This window comes from Colias philodice, chromosome 18 (genome assembly GCF_061535455.1).
Source record: "Colias philodice isolate Cphi_HAF_F1 chromosome 18, ilColPhil1 Martin Lab GWU primary, whole genome shotgun sequence".
In the NCBI taxonomy this organism is placed as follows: domain Eukaryota; kingdom Metazoa; phylum Arthropoda; class Insecta; order Lepidoptera; family Pieridae; genus Colias; species Colias philodice.
The window spans coordinates 4,482,775-4,502,524 of record NC_143103.1 but is presented as its reverse complement, the minus strand read 5'-3'; the positions used below and the strand labels follow the sequence as shown (position 1 = coordinate 4,502,524).

General features: G+C 34.3%; 2 protein-coding genes across 3 annotated transcripts in view; one reads left to right on the top strand and one right to left on the bottom strand.

The window, feature by feature from the left end:
* The window catches only part of LOC149480378 (putative Rho GTPase-activating protein CG5521), a 28,817-nt gene continuing 9,067 nt past the window's right edge, over positions 1 to 19,750 (top strand). The window contains exons 1-24 of one of the 2 annotated variants that reach the window (XM_089706527.1): positions 1 to 273; positions 885 to 995; positions 1,176 to 1,193; positions 1,825 to 1,996; positions 2,072 to 2,652; positions 2,733 to 3,026; positions 3,204 to 3,385; positions 3,522 to 3,668; positions 4,240 to 4,418; positions 6,883 to 6,965; positions 7,058 to 7,209; positions 7,492 to 7,681; positions 8,026 to 8,133; positions 8,279 to 8,377; positions 8,499 to 8,600; positions 9,103 to 9,332; positions 12,502 to 12,605; positions 14,266 to 14,396; positions 14,783 to 14,937; positions 15,294 to 15,419; positions 15,806 to 15,973; positions 16,223 to 16,319; positions 16,430 to 16,614; positions 19,343 to 19,498. In XM_089706527.1, coding sequence (XP_089562653.1) covers positions 168 to 273; positions 885 to 995; positions 1,176 to 1,193; positions 1,825 to 1,996; positions 2,072 to 2,652; positions 2,733 to 3,026; positions 3,204 to 3,385; positions 3,522 to 3,668; positions 4,240 to 4,418; positions 6,883 to 6,965; positions 7,058 to 7,209; positions 7,492 to 7,681; positions 8,026 to 8,133; positions 8,279 to 8,377; positions 8,499 to 8,600; positions 9,103 to 9,332; positions 12,502 to 12,605; positions 14,266 to 14,396; positions 14,783 to 14,937; positions 15,294 to 15,419; positions 15,806 to 15,973; positions 16,223 to 16,319; positions 16,430 to 16,614; positions 19,343 to 19,498 — 3,876 coding nt within the window. In that variant the 5' untranslated portion in view covers positions 1 to 167. Of the gene's footprint in view, positions 274 to 884; positions 996 to 1,175; positions 1,194 to 1,824; positions 1,997 to 2,071; positions 2,653 to 2,732; positions 3,027 to 3,203; positions 3,386 to 3,512; positions 3,669 to 4,239; positions 4,419 to 6,882; positions 6,966 to 7,057; positions 7,210 to 7,491; positions 7,682 to 8,025; positions 8,134 to 8,278; positions 8,378 to 8,498; positions 8,601 to 9,102; positions 9,333 to 12,501; positions 12,606 to 14,265; positions 14,397 to 14,782; positions 14,938 to 15,293; positions 15,420 to 15,805; positions 15,974 to 16,222; positions 16,320 to 16,429; positions 16,615 to 19,342; positions 19,499 to 19,750 lie in introns of both variants that reach the window. The other variant, XM_089706526.1, reaches the window with a different exon arrangement.
* On the bottom strand, positions 17,799 to 19,136 carry LOC149480379 (endocuticle structural glycoprotein ABD-5-like). The gene is made up of 3 exons (XM_089706522.1): positions 18,830 to 19,136; positions 18,632 to 18,747; positions 17,799 to 18,182 (listed from the first exon to the last, which is right to left on the bottom strand). Exons 1-3 carry the CDS (start codon positions 18,839 to 18,841, stop codon positions 17,990 to 17,992), a joined length of 321 nt encoding a protein of 106 aa, XP_089562648.1. The 5' UTR covers positions 18,842 to 19,136; the 3' UTR covers positions 17,799 to 17,989.

Genomic DNA, 19,750 nt, shown 5'->3' with positions numbered 1-19,750 from the left:
TTGGGAATCATGATATTTGTGACAAAGTGAAAACGAGAAACTTAATTCGTATTTATACTTATGCAAAAGTTAAGTTAATTTATTAAACTTAAAGAAAAACAATGTGAAGTATCATAATGTTAACAATGCATACAACTACGTCCTAAAATTTAATTATATTTAGCGATATGTTTACAAAAAAATCTCACCAAGATGTCAAAAAATCTACAGTTAAAATACAAGACTCTAAAAAAGATTCTACAACCCGATTAAAACATTTGAAAATAGTACTAGGTAAGTATATTTTATTTTTTATCATTTAAAATACCATCAATAAAGTTTTTCCCATCTATAGTCGCCGGATACCGTTCAACATGCTAATTAGTAAAGAATAACTGTATCTCACTTTTCTCTATTATGATTTGTAGACAGAGGCTTATTTTTATTTAAGAATTTATCTTTTAATGAAATTTGTTTGTCCATGAAATGTAGTACAATGGTAAATAATAAAAATGTTGATTGATACATTGATTGTAATCAATATTATTTTGACTTAAAATATTCTATTGCTTGGTAATTGTTACTGAAGGGACTTTATTCACAAATCTATTTATTACATACTAGCTTTCCGCCTGCGGCTTCGCCCGCGTTTTCTAAGAAAAACCCGCATAGTTCCCGTTCCCGTGGGATTTCCAGGATAAAACCTAGCCTATGTTACTCGTGGATAATGTAGCTTTCGAATGGTGAAAGAATTTTTAAAATCGGTCCAGTAGTTTATGAGCCTATTCATTACAATCAAACACACAAACAAACAAACAAACAAAGTTTTCCTCTTTATAATATTATATTATTAGTGTAGATTTAAACTCAGTTGAAGTGAATCATAAGTTAATTTTTTTTTTCAGAACATTTTGATGCAGATGAAGCAAAAACATATTTCGAAACAAATTTTAGCCATGTTTATTTTATTTTGTATGATAATTTCATTTTGGCAGAAAATAGTTTACGGCAAAGAGGTATGTATCAAATATATAATTATTGTTTTTAGATTTTGCTTATGTACCTAACTTATGTTTCAATTTAAAACATATATATTGAAATTTTTTGTGTTAATCTGTATAAAAAAAATTATCTGGAGCTAGTAGCTTGAATATGATTTTCTATTTACTTATATTTCTTTCTGTTTTGCCTCACAGAACTTCCGTTCCACCTTGGTGAGTTTGGTGTTAAAAAATTCCATCGTTTTTTTCATTGGTGGTGATATAGCTTTCATATTACATTGTCTTGTGTCTCTTTAATTTGGATTACTACGCATCAGCATTCATTTACACACAAACATTATCAGCTTATCTCTGTTATCTGATAATCATCACAACTTTTGAGTGGATAGGCTTAAGTTTTGTATGTTGTCATGTGATTTCAATTTTATTTATTGCATACATTTAATATTCATCAAGAAATAAAATATATAAAAAATAAGAGGGCTAGTTTATTAGAGTTTTTAATAATTTATAGACTCTCCACTCCCACAAGCATTATGGCTACCTCAAAAATTACACCAAGGAAGCTTGCAACATATTTTTTAATAGCATCTACTTCAGTATGGCTATTTTATTTAATTAATTATCCTATTTGACTTGGTGAATTCTCAAGCTTTGCATCCAGACTTAAGTTATTTTAACCCAATAATCACAGACAAACACAATAATATCATTCAATACATTATCAATTTAACACATGCATTATATAATAAGGTAAATGAAGATTCATATTCAACTAATATAACTAAATGCTAGTGATGGTGCATTGTGTTTGGTGAAAGAAAACCATAAAATTATATTTTAGTTCACAAGGCTGGGAAGGAAGAGTTGGAAGGTGCTCTAGCTCTTCTTGAAAAAGTTTTATGTCTGCTACCAGAGTTATTAGGTAAAAGATGGCAATTGCATTCATTAACAAGAATATTTTCAAAACTCCTCCACGGTGGAAATTCTCAAAAGCTCCGTGCAGATGCAATAAGGTAATGACTTATCATTAGAGAAACATTACCTCTCTGCAATGTTGTTACTAATCCATGAAATTATTTTTATTTCAGATTTTTTTTATTATGGTATCAAGCTCTCGGTGACAATGCCCCAAATGAGGTACACAGGATGTTTGCTTCCCTTGTGCCTGGCCTACCAGACTCTTGCTTACCTCCAATTGGCTCGCCATTCAAACCAAAGGTCTATGATGTAGTTACAAATATTTCACAAGAAAGTAGCGAATTTAAGGTGGATGATATTTTGCAACATCCAAATTTTGCATCCACCACAGATAATGCAAAAAAAATAGTAGTTGAACAAACATCCACTGGATTCATGGGGAAATTAGCAAATGTGTCAGCTTCAATATTTCATGATACGAATGCTTTGAATCCTGTTCAAAGTGTTGACATTCAGCCTTTACTACCTCCCAGTGCAAGCGAGAAAGTAATTGAAAATGAAACTAAACACTTTTTTGAAGTGTTGCTTGATGCGATGGCCACATCTGTTACTAAAGTACACTGGAAGGACAGATCGCACGCAAAGGCAATGAGGAGCTTTGCATTTTTACTAGAGAAATTTAAAATATACTACTTACCAGTGATATATCCTCAATTTAATTATAGAAACTCTCTATATAAGCCAAACCTAGGTAAGTTAGAAATTGTATTTTTTTTAATCGTTAATAAAATATACAGTAACAAAATTAATTCAAACCTTTATCCATTTTAGAATTGCCAGTGCAACATAATATATTGGAAGACGACTTTGCCCTGTGCAGAGTAGTATTGATAAAATGGGTTGCAAATTATACCCATTTCATGAAGAAACAAGGGAGTGATGGTGGCCAACCATCTTCAATGACGAGCACGGGTTCACATATCGTTCACTCGAACACTCCCACACCTGCAACATCATTACATCATGAAGAAGAAACATCTTTTACTGTAGGACACCCATCTGATTCAAGTAGAGCATCTTCTCACGATTCAGCGTCGAATACACCGCATCCTAGTTTGGAATCTGGTAAGTAATCAATTTATTAAGTACCTCAACAGTAGTTTTAAAAATTATTGATTTTCATTTAAATTTTTTTCAATATGTTACAGAGAATATATTTTTATACAGTAGCATCTATTTTATATACCTAATTTATCTGAAATTTAATCTATCAATCGCCTATAATATGTTTTATTTAAATAGGATCTGGCATGTATGAAGAACTGTCATCTGATCAAGTAGTGCGCGACGTACTGTGCTGTTCGTCGCGGGAACACGTTGATTTCACGATAGAAGTATTACGTCAAGCATTTCTGCTACCTTTCTCGCATGCTGCGGCTGTTAGACGAGTTATAGCACTGTATAAGGACTGGATCCAAATGAATGTAAGTTAAATACTTTTAAATTTGATGACTCAAGTGAAAAAAATTGTTATTTACCTGAGTGTAAATAGACCTTATTTAAACATCTCCAATTACGTAAATCTCTTGATGAATGCATTAAAGATTATAGTATTTACAGGTTACTGAGATACCACCATTCTTATTGGAAAATACATATGATCAGCAAGCAAGTGGGGAACCACAAGTGCCTCCTAGAAGGCTGAGAAATGATTCTTACTTGGGAGCAGTGGGGAGGGACAACCTGATGGTTCGGGCTGGTTTACAGGTATATAATAAATCCAATGGAATAATAAAATGCATAGTAAAAGTTTCATTTTATTTAGCTTTGATATTGATGGAAGATCACACCCCAAGTATTATTAAAAAAAATTGATTTAGCTTTGACTTTCCTATGACTTTATTATATTATATACTAGGTTTCCGCCCGCGGCTTCGCCCGCGCAGTCAAAGAAAAACCCGCATAGTTCCCGTTCCCGTGGGATTTCCGGGATTGCGTAATTTTCCCGGGATAAAAAGTAGCTTATGTCCTTTCTCGGGTATCAAAATATCTCCATACCAAATTTCATGAAAATTGGTTCAGTAGTTTAGGCGTGATTGAGTAACAGACAGACAGACAGAGTTACTTTCGCATTTATAATATTAGTATGGATATACATGAATGCACTAATACTCGAAATTTATTTTTCATTGATTGGCCATCAGTCATGTCTGATCTAAAACCTTCCTATCTGCAGTTCATTTGCGTCATAATCATCTGTCACATAAACTTACCCATATGCTTACGAGCTTTAACGACAAAACTTACCTTTGTATAATCTGTACATGGAATGTTCCAGAACGTACTCCAAGTATTCATGACGCAAGCGGCGAACGTGTTCGTGTGCAGTGCGGGCGTGGCGCCGGCGGGCGGGCCCGCACCCCACCAGCTGCTCGACGAACAGACGGACACGTGCAAACGCGTGCTCAATATATACAGATATATGGTCATGCATATCGCTATGGATGATCGGTCTTGGTGAGATGCTGTTTTTTGTGGACTTTAAAATCATTTTAGATTCACCTTTACGATAAAAATTCATGTTACCCTTCATTTTTTAAATTAATAATCTATATGGATGTGAACATGTCTGATACCCACTCTTAAAAATAACCTATCAGTGGAAGCTAGAAATTGTGTAATTAATGTTTTTATTAATATATACAAGCAAATAAACATATTTAATTTATTTGTAGTACAGTCACGAGCAATAATATATGCCTAGGGGGCGATGTGCAAAAATATCTGTCACTAGAACTAATTCAATAATATCTGTCTGCCCGTATACAGCAAAAATATCTGACATTAGTAGGCAGCATAATAAAGTGGCATCAAAATTATGTGACGAAAATGTTACAGCAAATAATTGTGACAACCTCTCACGGCATAAATATGTGACATCAACTAGGAAGCAATAATATCTGACACAATTTCATATTTCTGTATTTTGCATCGATTCCTCATACAAATCTATACTTCTATACTAATATTATAAAGAGGAAAGATTTGTATGTATGTATGTATGTATGGTTTTCACGCATAAACTACTGGACCGATTTTGATGAAATTTGGCACAGATAATCTTTAGACCCTGAGAAAGAACATAGGCTACCTTTTATTTCGAAATATGTACCACGGGCGAAGCCGGGGCGGACCGCTAGTCATAAATATGTGACATCAACTAGGTGGCAATAATATCTGACACAATTTCATATTTCTATATTTTGCATAGATTCCTCACAAAAAGCATAAATATGTGACATCAACTAGGAAGCAATAATATCTGACACAATTTCATATTTCTATATTTTGCATCGATTCCTCACAAAAAGCATAAATATGTGACATCAACTAGGAAGCAATAATATCTGACACAATTTCATATATTTTCTGTATTTTGCATCGATTCCTCACACAAAGCATAAATATGTGACACCGACTAGGTGGCAATAATATCTGACACAATTTTATATTTCTGTATTTTGCGTTGATTCCACACTAAAAGCATAAATATGTGACATCAACTAGGAAGCAATAATATCTGACACAATTTTATTTTCAATTTAATATTGAATTAATACAAAATAAATAAATTTTATTTTAACTCCGTTGTTCTAAAATATTATTACCATATTAATTAATTTGTGCCGTCGTTGTAGTACATATTGTATGTCTAGATATTACATATATCTTACTAGTTTAACACCCGCGGCTTCGCCCGCGTTTTCAAAGAAAAATCCGCATAGTTTCCGTTCCTGTGGGATTTTCAGGATAAAAGCTCTCATAAGCGTTAATCCAAGTTACCTTCTATGTGTGTGCCAAATTCCATTGTTTTGTCTTTTATTTGTGTGAAAGAGTAACAAACATCCTTACATGATACGAACTTTCGCATTTATAATATTAGAAGGATATCATATCATGACAAAATTAAAGTATTCATATACTTATGTGAATGCCCACTTGGGTAGATCTATTTTATTTGAAGGTTCAGTGTAACCTTCATGTATTATTTAGAAATTGTTTTGTCACATGTTTTGTTATATTTGACGTTAGCGGCGTTTGACACGATTGCTCCGTTATTCATTTTCATTTACCTATAATTAGCCTATAATATTGCTATTATTCTATTGAGTATCGAAAATTATGGCAAGTTATATTATCGTAATTTTATTAAAAAAAAAAATATTTACAAAATATAATGTGTCTTTTGTTCATATTCTTACCCCAGCAAAATACATAACACTAATTCAATAAATAACGTTTTGCCTTTTTAAAATCCTATCCTATCTTATCCTACTAGTCCTACTATAATCCTACTTCCTATCTTACTAATCTAGTATTATTAAATATTAATGCGAAAGTTTGTGAGGATGTGTATGTGTGTGTTTGTTACTCTTTAACGCAAATACTACTGAACCGATTACAATAAAATTTAGCAGACAAATAAAGGGTAACTTGGGTTAACACTTAGGATAGGTTTTATCCCAAAATTCCCACGGGATCGGGAACTATGCGGTATTTCTGTGAAAACGCAGGCGAAGCCGCGGGCGGAAAGCTAGTGTCACATATTTATGCTTTTTGTGAGGAATCAATTATATTTTACAATACAGAAATATAAAATTGTGTCAGATATTATTGCCTCCTAGGTGACGTCACATATTTATGCTTCGAGAGGTTGTCACAATTATTTGCTGTAACATTTTCGTCACATAATTTTGATGCCACTTTATTATGCTGCCTACTAATGTCAGATATTTTTGCTGTATACGGGCAGACAGATATTATTGAACCCGTTCTTATGACAGATATTATTGCTAATCTGCAAATGGTAATATATTTATGCTTCTGACTGTACATACATATTAGTATATCAATAAAACAATCAATCAATAAATTAAAGGTTTGTAAATGCATGTTTTAACTAGATATTTTCTCTTTGCAGGGAACAACTTTTGTTGGTTCTTCTCCAAATCACTTCAATCGTTTTGACTAAAATTCCACCAAAGAAGAAACAAGATACCCTAGGTAAGTTGTTTTGTATCATAATTATGCTTTTTTCGAATTTTCAAAAAAAATAGCATATGAATCCAATTTACGACTATTTTCTTCCATTTCAGGAGGGTTTTTAGCTCCAGCTTTATTCCAAACATTAATTGTGACGTGGATTAAGGCAAATCTGAATGTAGCTGTAAAACCAGAGCTGTGGCAAAGCTTTATGGAACTATTGACGAGGCTCACGCATTGGGAAGATTTAATCAAGGAATGGGCGGTAAGTTGAATTGTTTTTTAATCAAGAATTCATTTTTTCGAAACTAACACATGTCAAAGTTATTTCGTTTGCATAATTATTTTTTACTATTACGGATTCGAAAAAATTTAAAATGCTAATTTTAATTCCCTAACAATTTCTTTAGATAATTTTGCATTATTTACAAAATCTTAACCTTTGGAACATACATATATTCAAATATCCTTTCTTGTCTTACAAATATATACTAACATTAAAAAAAAACTGACCTACCTAAAACCAAAAAAATCGTATTCCTTCTAGAAAACAATGGAAACACTGACTCGCGTGCTAGCGCGTCACGTATACTCGCTCGAACTATCAGAATCCGGGTCTAGCGGGGCGGGTGACGGGCGAGGCAGGGGGCGAAGGCCCGCGCCCGTCGCCTACCCGCACAGGCCTCCGCCCCTGCGCAGGCCGGCGCTGCAACCGTGCGCTGATACCAGGACACCGGGTGAGATTATTGTATTTTGATATTTATATAACCTAAGTTAAGCAGAAAAAATATACTACGAATTAAGAACATTCGTTGTTTTTTAATGTTAGTTAAAAAAAGAATCCAGGCACAATATTGAATGATATTCCAAAAATTTTAAATTTATTTATTACTTGTATTGTATGGCAACAAGATGTTTTTAATATGGGATTTTTTTATAGGTGATTATGTATATTTAAAATTATTTGTGAATTTTCTCTGTTCAACTTAAAGGAAAGACACGAATGAACATAATATATACGTGTAAAAAATTTGAATAAATATTTTATATTATATTTATATAATAATGTACGTACATGCAGGAAAATCGCCCCGTGTGAGTCACGAGGTACACCCGCGAAAGGACGCACGACGACCGTTAGCACGATGTCGTAGCGACCCGCATCTATCGCGACATACACATCATAGTGGTAAGTGCACATTAAATTAATCAATGTATAAAAATAGCAATTATATAAAAAGATAAACTTTTAGCTACGTCTTCTCTCCAGAAATCAGGAAGCTACGAATAGCATGTTAATATATAACTCACAATATTTAATTTAATTTTAACAGAGGAAACTAAAGACTCGATTGACAACAAATCTCGGCGGTGGTATTCACTGGATTCATTAAGGCAATCATCGCAACAGGAAGAAAGAGATTCAGCTAGCGGTAAGCATTTAAATTTTAATATTAAATTAATTTTTTTGGATCAATATAAAATATGTTAGCTATATTTGTTTTCAAGTAAACGTGATGTGTTTCTAAAATTTTAACTAAAATGTTTCTTTAGGATCTCGCTCACCTTCTCCGGCTCCATCGAGCGGCGTTGAAAGTAGTTCTATCAAAGATTCACCGTTACAAATAGACTTGGCATCTGATGGTGGCAATGTTGGTAAGTAATAATTTTTAGTCTGTTTTTATTTTCACGAATTATAAATTTTTATTGTAAACAAAAAGTTTTCATATAGATTTTATTGTATCTATGGCGATTCATTTGAGGAAAAATTATTTTTTTGAGAGTAGAATTATAAAAAAGAAAGATTCTATTTTTAATTTGAAAATTTAATTTAGTTGTAGGGCTAAATGTATGTTTTAATATTGAATGGGTCGAAAAAATATCAGCCTTTGTCAAATAGGACGCGTACTTAGCGCGCGTCAGACCGTCAGCCGTAAAGTGTTTATAGCACGCTAGTTAGCGATCTGACGCGCGCGCGATATTCTTTAGAGTACAAAGAGATGAACAAACGAATTGAACCAACTGAAACGAAGAGAATAAAATAAAAAAGAGCCTGTGAGCCGAGAACACGTGTCAGAAGTGAAACTTCTTTGGTAAGATTCATAGGTACCAAAATGGCCGCCTTACTCCATGAAATTCAACCAACTCCGTATTCCAGAATGGTCGGAAGCGGACGGTTCCGGGGAAGGTTCCGGCGTGTCCGGGGTGGGCACGCTCGGCGTGGGCGTGGTGGTGGGGGGGCGCGCCCGGGGCTGGCTGCCCGACGTGGCGTGGGTCATGTGGCGCCGCATGCTGGCCGCGCTCGGCGACCCCAACGCGCTGCGCGACCCGCACGCGCACCAGCACCTGTTCAACTACCTGATACACCTCAACGCGACGCTGCTCAAGGTGCGTACACTTGTAAACTTGTTCAAGCTAAAAAGGAAAGATCTTCACCAATTTTCATTATCGAATCCATATACTTACAGGATTTTACACAACACCAAAACACTAATTGTATGTTTATCTGAAATTAAAAATAAATAAACGTTGTTGTCTTTCAAAAATGTAAGAAAAATTCTGTTCGTCACTGTCCGTAAATTCATGGAGGATACTGCGCAAAAGACGCTGACGATTGCGAGGCTACAGCCAGTCTGAGACTCTGAGAGCTGTGTGTGGACGGTGTGCGAAGGGGCGTGATTAAGTCTCCTTGCGTGCACGAATAGTGAAATAATTTTAAGGAAAAATTGAGACATAAAATATATATTTTTTTATTTTATTGAATTTACGTTCTATACGTGAAACCAAACCACCGATTTCAAGGATAACGGTGTTTAATAATTTAATTCATTAAATAAAATATTTTTGAATATATTGTCACGTCAACACATTGACCAAACCTGTACGAATACCCACGGTAACTAAAGCTGATATATTCCCAGTATTCACTAATATAATTTTTGTAACTAAAGTTTACAAAAATTGCGGTTAATGAAAAACTAATCTACTTTTTTGTAAGTAAATATTATAATAAAATGTCCATTGTAATAATAATAGTTAGTATGTACTAAATTCAAATATATTTTAATACTAGCGGTCCGACCCGGCTTCGCCCGTGGTACATGTTTACGTTTTCTCTACATAAGAACCATCCTCGTACTTCAAGGAATATAATACAAAAAGAATTATCGAAATCGGTTCAGCCGTTCTCGAGTTATGCGCTTACCAACACATTTTGCGATTCATTTTTATATATAAGATTACCTCCAAGTACATACGTAAATAATAACATGTCTATTCACAGACGGACGCTTATGAACGAATGCAAAAAATGCACTGTACTAATCATTACTAGTAGCAAAAATCTAACAAAAGCTTTCTCCTTTAAAAAAAAATGTCAAGTTGGTGTTTACGTCATCTATATAATTTTTTATTACATAACCCTACTTATTAACGCTATACGCTGTGCCGTGTTTTAGTATTTGATACCACTTTAACATTTTTAAGTCGATCAGAATCTAGGTTTAACAGGTTTGTTAAAAAAACTTAACGAATATACCGCGAAAAATAGATAATATCCCCGCGTTCACCTGCGTTTAAGTAAATTAAGGCTAATATGGTGTTAAAAAAACACCAGGACCCGACTCTCGCATATAATCAAACATAATTGAAAAATATACACGATAATTAAATTTTAGCAATTTACAAAATAACCCAAAAGAATGACTTACCTGGAAATTTTTTATACTTTTTTAATTATAAAGATTTAATATCAAGATTTAATTAGTTAAAATATTTAAATTTTACCTATTATTTAAAAAGTTAAGGTAACATTAAACTTCTTTGTATTTAAAATTAATGTCTTATATATCCAAAAATCTTTTTCACGTAGGGCACACTAGAACTAATGCCGGTCAACGAGCGCCACTCCATAGAATGTGTAATTTGCATAACTCTCTACTTAATGACACTGATATGTTTTCATGCTCTCAAATTAGTTTTAAGAATTGAAAGAAGTTGTTTTTTTAATTAATTTAATTTAATTAATATCTAATTAATAACAGTTGTTAAGATAACTGCCTGCTGTATGCTTATTTTCTGATTTTTTTTGTTATTTATGTATTTAATATGTACACAGTGAGACGTTGAGGGTGCAATTTAGATTTAAATACCTAATGTTCCGATAATGCTATGCTATCATTTTTGTAATTGTACCTGTGTATTCTCCAAATAAATAAATAAATATAAAACTTCTATAGGTATTAAATATTTTGTAATACGCTGATGAAAATACGACTATTATTTATTATCGTAACATAAGGAAAATTCTAGGAAAGCGATAGTGAAACTATAACATTAATGCATGTCCGTAGCGATTTTCACGGTTCATTATAGACTATTATAATTTACATAACTACTGGAACTGTGAAAGACTTTATACGTTTTTAATTTAATTTTGTGTTTACTTAACCAATGTTTATACATTCTTATGTCCGTGGAGTCATAAATTTAAATGTGTTTTGTGATAGGTTTTTATTTCTGTAGTATCAGTAATCTATTAAAGTGTACAACTAAATAATCGTGACTTAACAATAAAATTGAGTATATAAATTATAAATATACGTGAAACCCGTTATAAGTTACAAATAGACAAATCGTAGGATGTTCATTTACACTCAAATTAGAATGTAAACAGAGTGGGTATTTAACCTTAACCGTCAACACCTACGTCAGGAGCCGTTGGTCGTTTCGTACTACGCATCGCTAATATTTATCACAAATATGATGTATGACTTATCACACGGTATCGTGCAACGTTCGACAGATGGTGAAATAGGATATTTATAAATCCACGTTTATCTCACTTATTGAAACATTTTGTGTATTCAATTACTGCATTGTTTTTAAACACGTTGAATCATTGCGCGCTCTGTCCGTGCATGGTGCTATTCAGGTTGTGCGAACTGTTGTCCAATACTAAACTCTTTAAAGACTGCCAATGCGAAAGAGGAGCAGGAAAAAGAAGATTGTTAAGGCGGCTGCGAAAGAGAGAGGTTTTGAATTGATTAGTTTTTTTTTCCGAGGGTAGATTGAAATTGGTTTGTTAAAATGTCAATTTGAAGTACAACTTGCGTGTTATTTGTATGTTGAAGTTAAAGTAAAACGTTGTCGAATGGAATGTGATGTATTATTTAAATCCAATGGTTTCTTCAATGGTAAAGTATTTTTTTGTTTTAAACAGATTTAGATTATCAATAATCTCAGATTAAGTTTAAGTCACAACGAAATACAGATATAATATTTCGATTGTTATTTAAAAAAGATTACATATTTATTTTGTGTTGATATTAGTGATGAATTTATAAACATCTAATTTACCGCCCGCGGCTTCGCCCGATTCGTCTAAAACCTGATAAATTATATACTAAAACCTTCCTCTTGAATCTATTAAAAAAACCGCATCAAAATCCGTTGCGTAGTTTTAAAGATACATATAAAGGGACATAGGGACAGAAAAAGCGACTTAGTTTTATACTATGTAGTGATGAAGATTAGTGATGAAGTAATGTTATTGCAGATAAGCGCAAATCAGACGCTTAATGGGAACACGGAGATCCACGTACCTTTCAACTTGGTGGCAGGATGGTGTCTGGAAGCGGAGGCACTGCCTCCATCACACAGGTATTAATTTGTTTTATTTTTATGTCAATAATTTAAATAAAATAAATTGAAACAATATGAAATGCAATAAGATAATTTAAAATTACATAAGTAGAATATTAATTTAAATGAGTTAGAGTGGTAGCAATTTGATAATAATCTGTGTAATTTCAATTAATTCGATTTGTAAGATTGCACATACTGTTGATTATGTATATTGTTTAAGATAAGATATTGCATTATATGCAAGTGTGCAAGTTACTTAATTTATGTAAAATTGCAGTTTCATTGATTTCTTACTTAATCACTTTTGATAACATTTTTATAGATTTTTTTCTATTATACTTATACTTTTAAAGAGTCTAGGAAAATATAACGTTAATTTTTGAAAACATAGTTTTCCCAAACTTATACATAATAGTGATTTCTGAAAAATATCATTTTTTTTAAAGTTAAAGGTGTAAATAGTGGTTGGTTCTATTAAATTTTTAAATTTCCATAAAATTCCAAGTTCGAGAACTATGAATTGCGGAAACATTCCTTAATTTTTTATTCATTTTCACAGCCATCTAAATCTAAAAAAAGTTTGGAAAATCCAAAAGTGCACGCCTCATAATTTTTTTTTAATAATTATTTATTAATTATTATTTTTGTTTATTTAATAACAATTAAACCACATCGAATCAGACCCTGAAAAATGAAAGGGTTCTATTCCTGAGCATACTCAAGCGTAAGAGAAAAAAAAAGACTCGATTAGTAAAGTATTTCGGTCGCTATCGTGTTAACAAGAATAAAACCGGCCAAGTGCGAGTCGGGCTCGCGCACAAAGGGTTCCGTAGCAGCAAATATAATAAATTACAGTTAAATCAACCTATCTCAAAAACTATAAGAGATACTTTGATCAAACCAAAAATCGTTGAAAGAGTTAATTAGCATGCATCACCTCTATTTTTTTTAGAATTTTATACCCCGTAGTTATAAAAATAGAGGGGGGGGGACATACTTTTTACGACTTTGAGAGCTGATATCTCAAAAACCGTTCACTTTAAGAAAAATGTTTTTTAGAAAACTTTATATCATTTTAAAAGACCTTTCCATTGATACCCCACACGGGTATGTACATCGAAAAAAAAAATTTCATCCCTCAGTTACATGTATGGGGGGCCCCACCCCCAATTCTTTTTTTTACTATTTAGTGTCATATTTTTGTAGCGGTTCATACAACACATATTCCCATCAAATTTCATCACTGTAGTACTTATATTTCCGAGTAAATCGGCTGTGACAGACGGACAGACGGACAGACGGACAGACGGACATGACGAAACTATAAGGGTTCCGTTTTTGCCATTTTGGCTACGGAACCCTAAAAAGGATCCGCACATACAGACACACGGACGTCCAAGACAGAACTTTTTTAAACTGTTTTTTAACTAGTTTAAATAACAAAAATGACATCAAAAATATCATGAACGTTAAAAATAGTGTTTTTTCTTAATATGTGTGTGTATGTATTATCTTACAAGTGCAATGTATGATACATAAAGACATTTTAAGTTTGAAAAATCAGATGTTTTGCGCGAAGTGACAGTAGTACCCACCTCAACGCTTCGCTTATGAGGCGTGCAATATATATTCATTATTAAAGCCACTTCTTTATTTAACAATTTATTAAAAACAGGGCGGGCAAGTTACTAGCTCTCCGTCTTTTATGCGAGTCGACGCAAGCGCAGGGCCCCGGATCGCCTTCCTCATGCAACAATCGGTTACATCTAGCCCATTTGAACTTGTACCAGCGGGCTTTGCATCATGGTGAGAAATATTTTAATAAATTAATAACCGATTTCATAAGTTATGGATATGTTCCGGATAGGTTATGTTGACAAATATAATGTTTGAAATGATTATTGTAGAATTTTAAGTGATTCAAAATGTAAACTCTTCTTATATTCGCCATAAAATTGGATTAAAAATAAAATCTTACGAAAAAGATTTTGTTCATACACTAATTAATAATTCTTGTTAATTTTATCAATGTTTGGTGTTTATTAATCTCACTTAACTTATTAAATATCGATTTGTTGTCACTTTTAACTTTATAGGAATATTTTTTATGTATTTTTGTTTGTATAATATAATGATGAAAGATTATTTGTTCAAATAGGCTTAATATACAACATTTTCTTTTTTCGTAACAGGCTTAACAGGCGAAGATCGTTCTGTGGTAGACGTATTAGTTGAATATGCTGCGCCGCGCTATCTCTCTCTCGCTCTAGACGGATACTCTCTATTGTTACTGGACTTCGTACACGCATCCACTGTGGTACTCAACTCTTCGGATATGGGGCCGTCTGTAAGTTGTGTTCATTATTTGTATAAAACATATTCGTTTATTATTCCTGATATTCCCGATTGTGTTCAATTTTTAAACCATAAAGTAGCTTTATAATAAAAATGTAATATTTTTTTTATCGAAGAATTTACTAAACTTACTAATTCGTTCTAAGATTTTCCTTTTCTCTTAGAAAACTAAATAGCCAGAGATTGTATACAAATTACAAACACTTTAATTGTGCCCAAATTTTGAAATAATGAAAATTAAACGCATATTTCACGAATATTTTTGAATGACAGAATGGTTATTACATTAATATTCGAAAAATATATATAAATTATAAAATAGGAAAAATAACACACCATCCCTTACAGTGTCCTCGTACAGCGGCGGTCACGTTTCTCGGCTCGCTGCTCTCTCTACCCGACGGGCTGATGAATGCGCCCATGTTGCAGCCCTACCCTCATCAATATAACACCGTATCTTGTCCTGATCTTAAGGTAAGGCATTATTCATTTGGAAATATCATAATTTTTAATTCATGTTTGTTGCTTATTGAAATAAAGCAGACATTCAATTTGATTGTTAAAAAATGTTGGTTCGTAGAGGGAAAAATCACATAAGAGCGTAAAACGCCACATTCTATGATGTTACCCAAAAATCAATTAACCAGAATATCATAAATCGTTAATTTATCATACGTAATTAAAAATTTCTCACGATTAGCGCGAAAATTTAGTTCAAAAATTACCAGTATATCACATAATTCAACTTTTTTTTTTAAATGTACCCATTTAACTTGAATAAGTTTATGGGTGGATGGAAGAAATATTAAATATTATATTATGTTAAATAAATAACAAAATAACCATAACCCGTTGCGCAGGAGCACGTACTAAACATAGTGGTGCGTGTATGTCGGCGAGAGGGTGCCGCCGCAGCACGGTGTGCGGGCGCGTGTGCGCTCACTGCGCACGTTGCGCATGCGCTTGCGTCGCGGATTGCGTGCGAACGTCTGCCTTCTTACGTCACGTGCTTGTTGCAGATGCTAATGGTACGATTGAAGAATGAAGTATGGAATGAAATTATCTGAAGTGTAGAAGAAAATGTATCTGTAAATATTATGTTTATAAACACAGTTCCACTCCTTATGTACTTAAAAATTATCAAACAAAGCTTTATATCTAAAGGAGTGTCTGCCTCAATATTAAATAAATTTATAACATATACAAAAACAATTTTTACTTTGTGATAAATAAATAAATAATTTACGATCCGCTGTATTGTAATGATATTGTTTCAGATGAAAAATAAAACTATTGCCAAAGTTGTGAGTGATTGTATTCTGGTACTGGCTGACTATACCGATCGGATCGTGGAAATGTACCCGGGATTAATAGGTAGGATATACGAATAAAACCAATGTATAATTTCGTATAGCGTAATAATAACATATTGGCACTCATATTTCGTGAGATCACTTGAAAATCAAGCAAAAATTTGTCCACAGAGAAAATAATAAAATGGATATGCGCGTGCCTGGCACAAATATCGCACGCCAGCAGCAGGGACGCAGTGAAGCCGCTGGCCGGCTCGCTGCTGCTCTGCCTCGCCGAGTTCGCGGTGCGCTGCGGGCCCGCGCTGCTCATGCGCGAGCGGGACGCCGACCAGACGCTGCTCTTGATGATATTCCGGGTGAGTGGCACAAATATCGCACGCCAGCAGCAGGGACGCAGTGAAGCCGCTGGCCGGCTCGCTGCTGCTCTGCCTCGCCGAGTTCGCGGTGCGCTGCGGGCCCGCGCTGCTCATGCGCGAGCGGGACGCCGACCAGACGCTGCTCTTGATGATATTCCGGGTGAGTGGCACAAATATCGCACGCCAGCAGCAGGGACGCAGTGAAGCCGCTGGCCGGCTCGCTGCTGCTCTGCCTCGCCGAGTTCGCGGTGCGCTGCGGGCCCGCGCTGCTCATGCGCGAGCGGGACGCCGACCAGACGCTGCTCTTGATGATATTCCGGGTGAGTGGCACAAATATCGCACGCCAGCAGCAGGGACGCAGTGAAGCCGCTGGCCGGCTCGCTGCTGCTCTGCCTCGCCGAGTTCGCGGTGCGCTGCGGGCCCGCGCTGCTCATGCGCGAGCGGGACGCCGACCAGACGCTGCTCTTGATGATATTCCGGGTGAGTGGCAACTTTAATCAGCCGTTTCGTTAAAAGACTAGTGTCAATCACGCCGTTTAATTAACGGCCTAAATTATATCCAGTCATTTCGTTTAATAGGACATTTAATGATTGAACTTACTAATGCTTAGCTTATTGTGATAAAAAGTAAAATAAAAATAATATAAAGACCTGGATTTAGAAAAATAGTTATAGACTTACACAAAGTGGAAAAAATAGATATTTTGAATAATCCGAGCTTTTGATATAACGAGTTTTTCAAGGCCTATATCCTATTTGGATATGAAACGTGTTAATGAAAAACTAAACAGGATAATCATCATGCTTTTAGAAAAATCTTAAACATAGCTATAGGTTCCTTTGAATATAAAAATATTAAAACAGTCTAAGCACATGATAATGTGACATTATTATGATCAACAAGTTGAAAGATTTTTCAATATATCTTTTATGACATGCCCAAATATGTATGTTGCAAGTAGGTTAAGTGTGTTTAACACTTGTCAAGCTATTTACTATTAAATGTTAAGTGTAAATGTATATTTTAAGATCCCGAGTTAGATTTTTTTAATGTTTCCATAATCTTGGAACAGATTAAAATAAAAGAAACATGTAAGGAACAAAACTTTATTTGCATAGATTTTTAAAAACAATATAAAAAAATAACAAAATGTAACAAAATTTTACAATGTAAAAATATGAGTTCTACCCAAACATTGAATTCCATTAATGTAATAGAAATCAATATCTGATAAAGTTACAAAGCGACATGTTTTCAATTTACATTTATGAATAGAAAGTGCAAAATTTATAAATAACGAGTAAAAAATTACCCGCAATTTATAAGCGAAAGTGCGAAGAAGGAATGACAGAAGACAGAAGTTCTAAACTAAACTTATTGTCCGGGGTGTTCAACATGCTCTTGTGGTTGGAAACCGTGTTCGTCAGCGACGTAGGTGACGGTGTAAATGAGGCCGTCGGGGGCTGCGTACTTGTAGCTGCCCTGCACTTGGAGGGCCTGCACGTTCTCGTCCAGTTGCTTCAGGTTGCCCTGTTCTTGGCGCTGCGTGCCGTCGCTTGTCTCGAACCTGTTAAACGATTTTCAACGCTATGTTAAACGGTACAACTCTATGGTAAACGGTATATCTTAATACTATTATAAAGGCGAAAGTTTGTATGGATGTATGGATGTATGGATGTAGGGATGTATGGATGTATGGATGTTTGTTACTCTTTCACGTAAAAACTACTGAACCGATTACAATGAAATTTAGCACACATATAGAGGGTAACTTGGATTAACACATAGGATAGGTTTTATCCCGGAAATCCCACGGGAACGGGTTACGGGAACTATGCGGGTTTTCCTTTGAAAACGCGGGCGAAGCCGCGGGCGGAAATCTAGTAGTGCATAATTGATGTAAAAATATGTGTTAAACATTTTTCAGTGGAGACAGTCGTGAATGTTTGTTTGATTTGACCAATTGAAAGACTTTCTAGTATTTAAAATTTTATAGATAATTATTCAGTAACTTACTCGAAGTTATAACCGTCGGGGTTGACAACAGAATCCTGTTTGAGAATGTAGGTTGGCTCTTGTGGCTGCTGGGGAGCTGCAGCGGCGACGGCGAATAGAGCAAGGGCTACTAACACCTAGGGAAAAAATGAAGTTTTATTGATGTTCACTGTACAATTTATCGTCTAGATTAGAATGTTGAATTTAAAGATAACTCACGTATTTCTGCATGTTGAACAAGTTTAGATGTTGTTTTTAGAAAATACTAAACAAGGTACTTCAGCTGAAGTCGAATGTTGAATGTGAAGATTCGGTACCACAGCGGCCGTTATAACTGCAAAACAGTAATTGATGACAAAACTATCTCCCGACGAAATATTGCACTCGTAACATGGTGCTAATGAATAAAGCGATGGATATCTAACAAATATGTCTAGTGCTAAGTTATATTTCTTTACGTAACTCGAGTTTGTTTTATCAGAGACTTGAGAAAAGCCTTGGCTCATTTTTGCAGACTTGAATTGTCGCAATACACACATTATGACCTCTTGTATGACTCACCCCATTTGCTAATTCAGATGAACTGTTTGAACGAATCTTTCGTTGTCATAGTTTCAAATTTGCTGTTTTAACTTTTACGCCAATTAACTTGAGTTACTAAAACACTAACTATAGTTTAGTTTTATTGGGTGTCTTTTAATACGCGATTATAACTAACGTATTCTGTTTCAGGTGTTGTATGCTGTAATGAAAGGCACGAATGGTTCAGATATTGAAGGCTTGACTTTGCCAGTGGATGAAGATTTCGACCCGAACATTCAGCTCGATAATCTTGGACCAAAGACCGCCCCTGCTTCGAGTATCGATGTCAAATTATGGGCTCAGACGGTAATATATTTTGTTCAACTCATATTTAAATTTGAAAGTATGTGAAAGTAACTTAAACGTGTTTGAAAATAAAATTTAAAATGATAAATATCCATATCCCAACGATAAATATGTAGATAGACTCTAATTTGATGATTATATTTACTTTTCAACATACTGGTATTATACTTATCTATCTTTTTTCCTGTAAGTTGTTTAAGATTGTGGATTTTTCGCATTATATTTATTCTGATTCCTGTAATTTAGTTACCA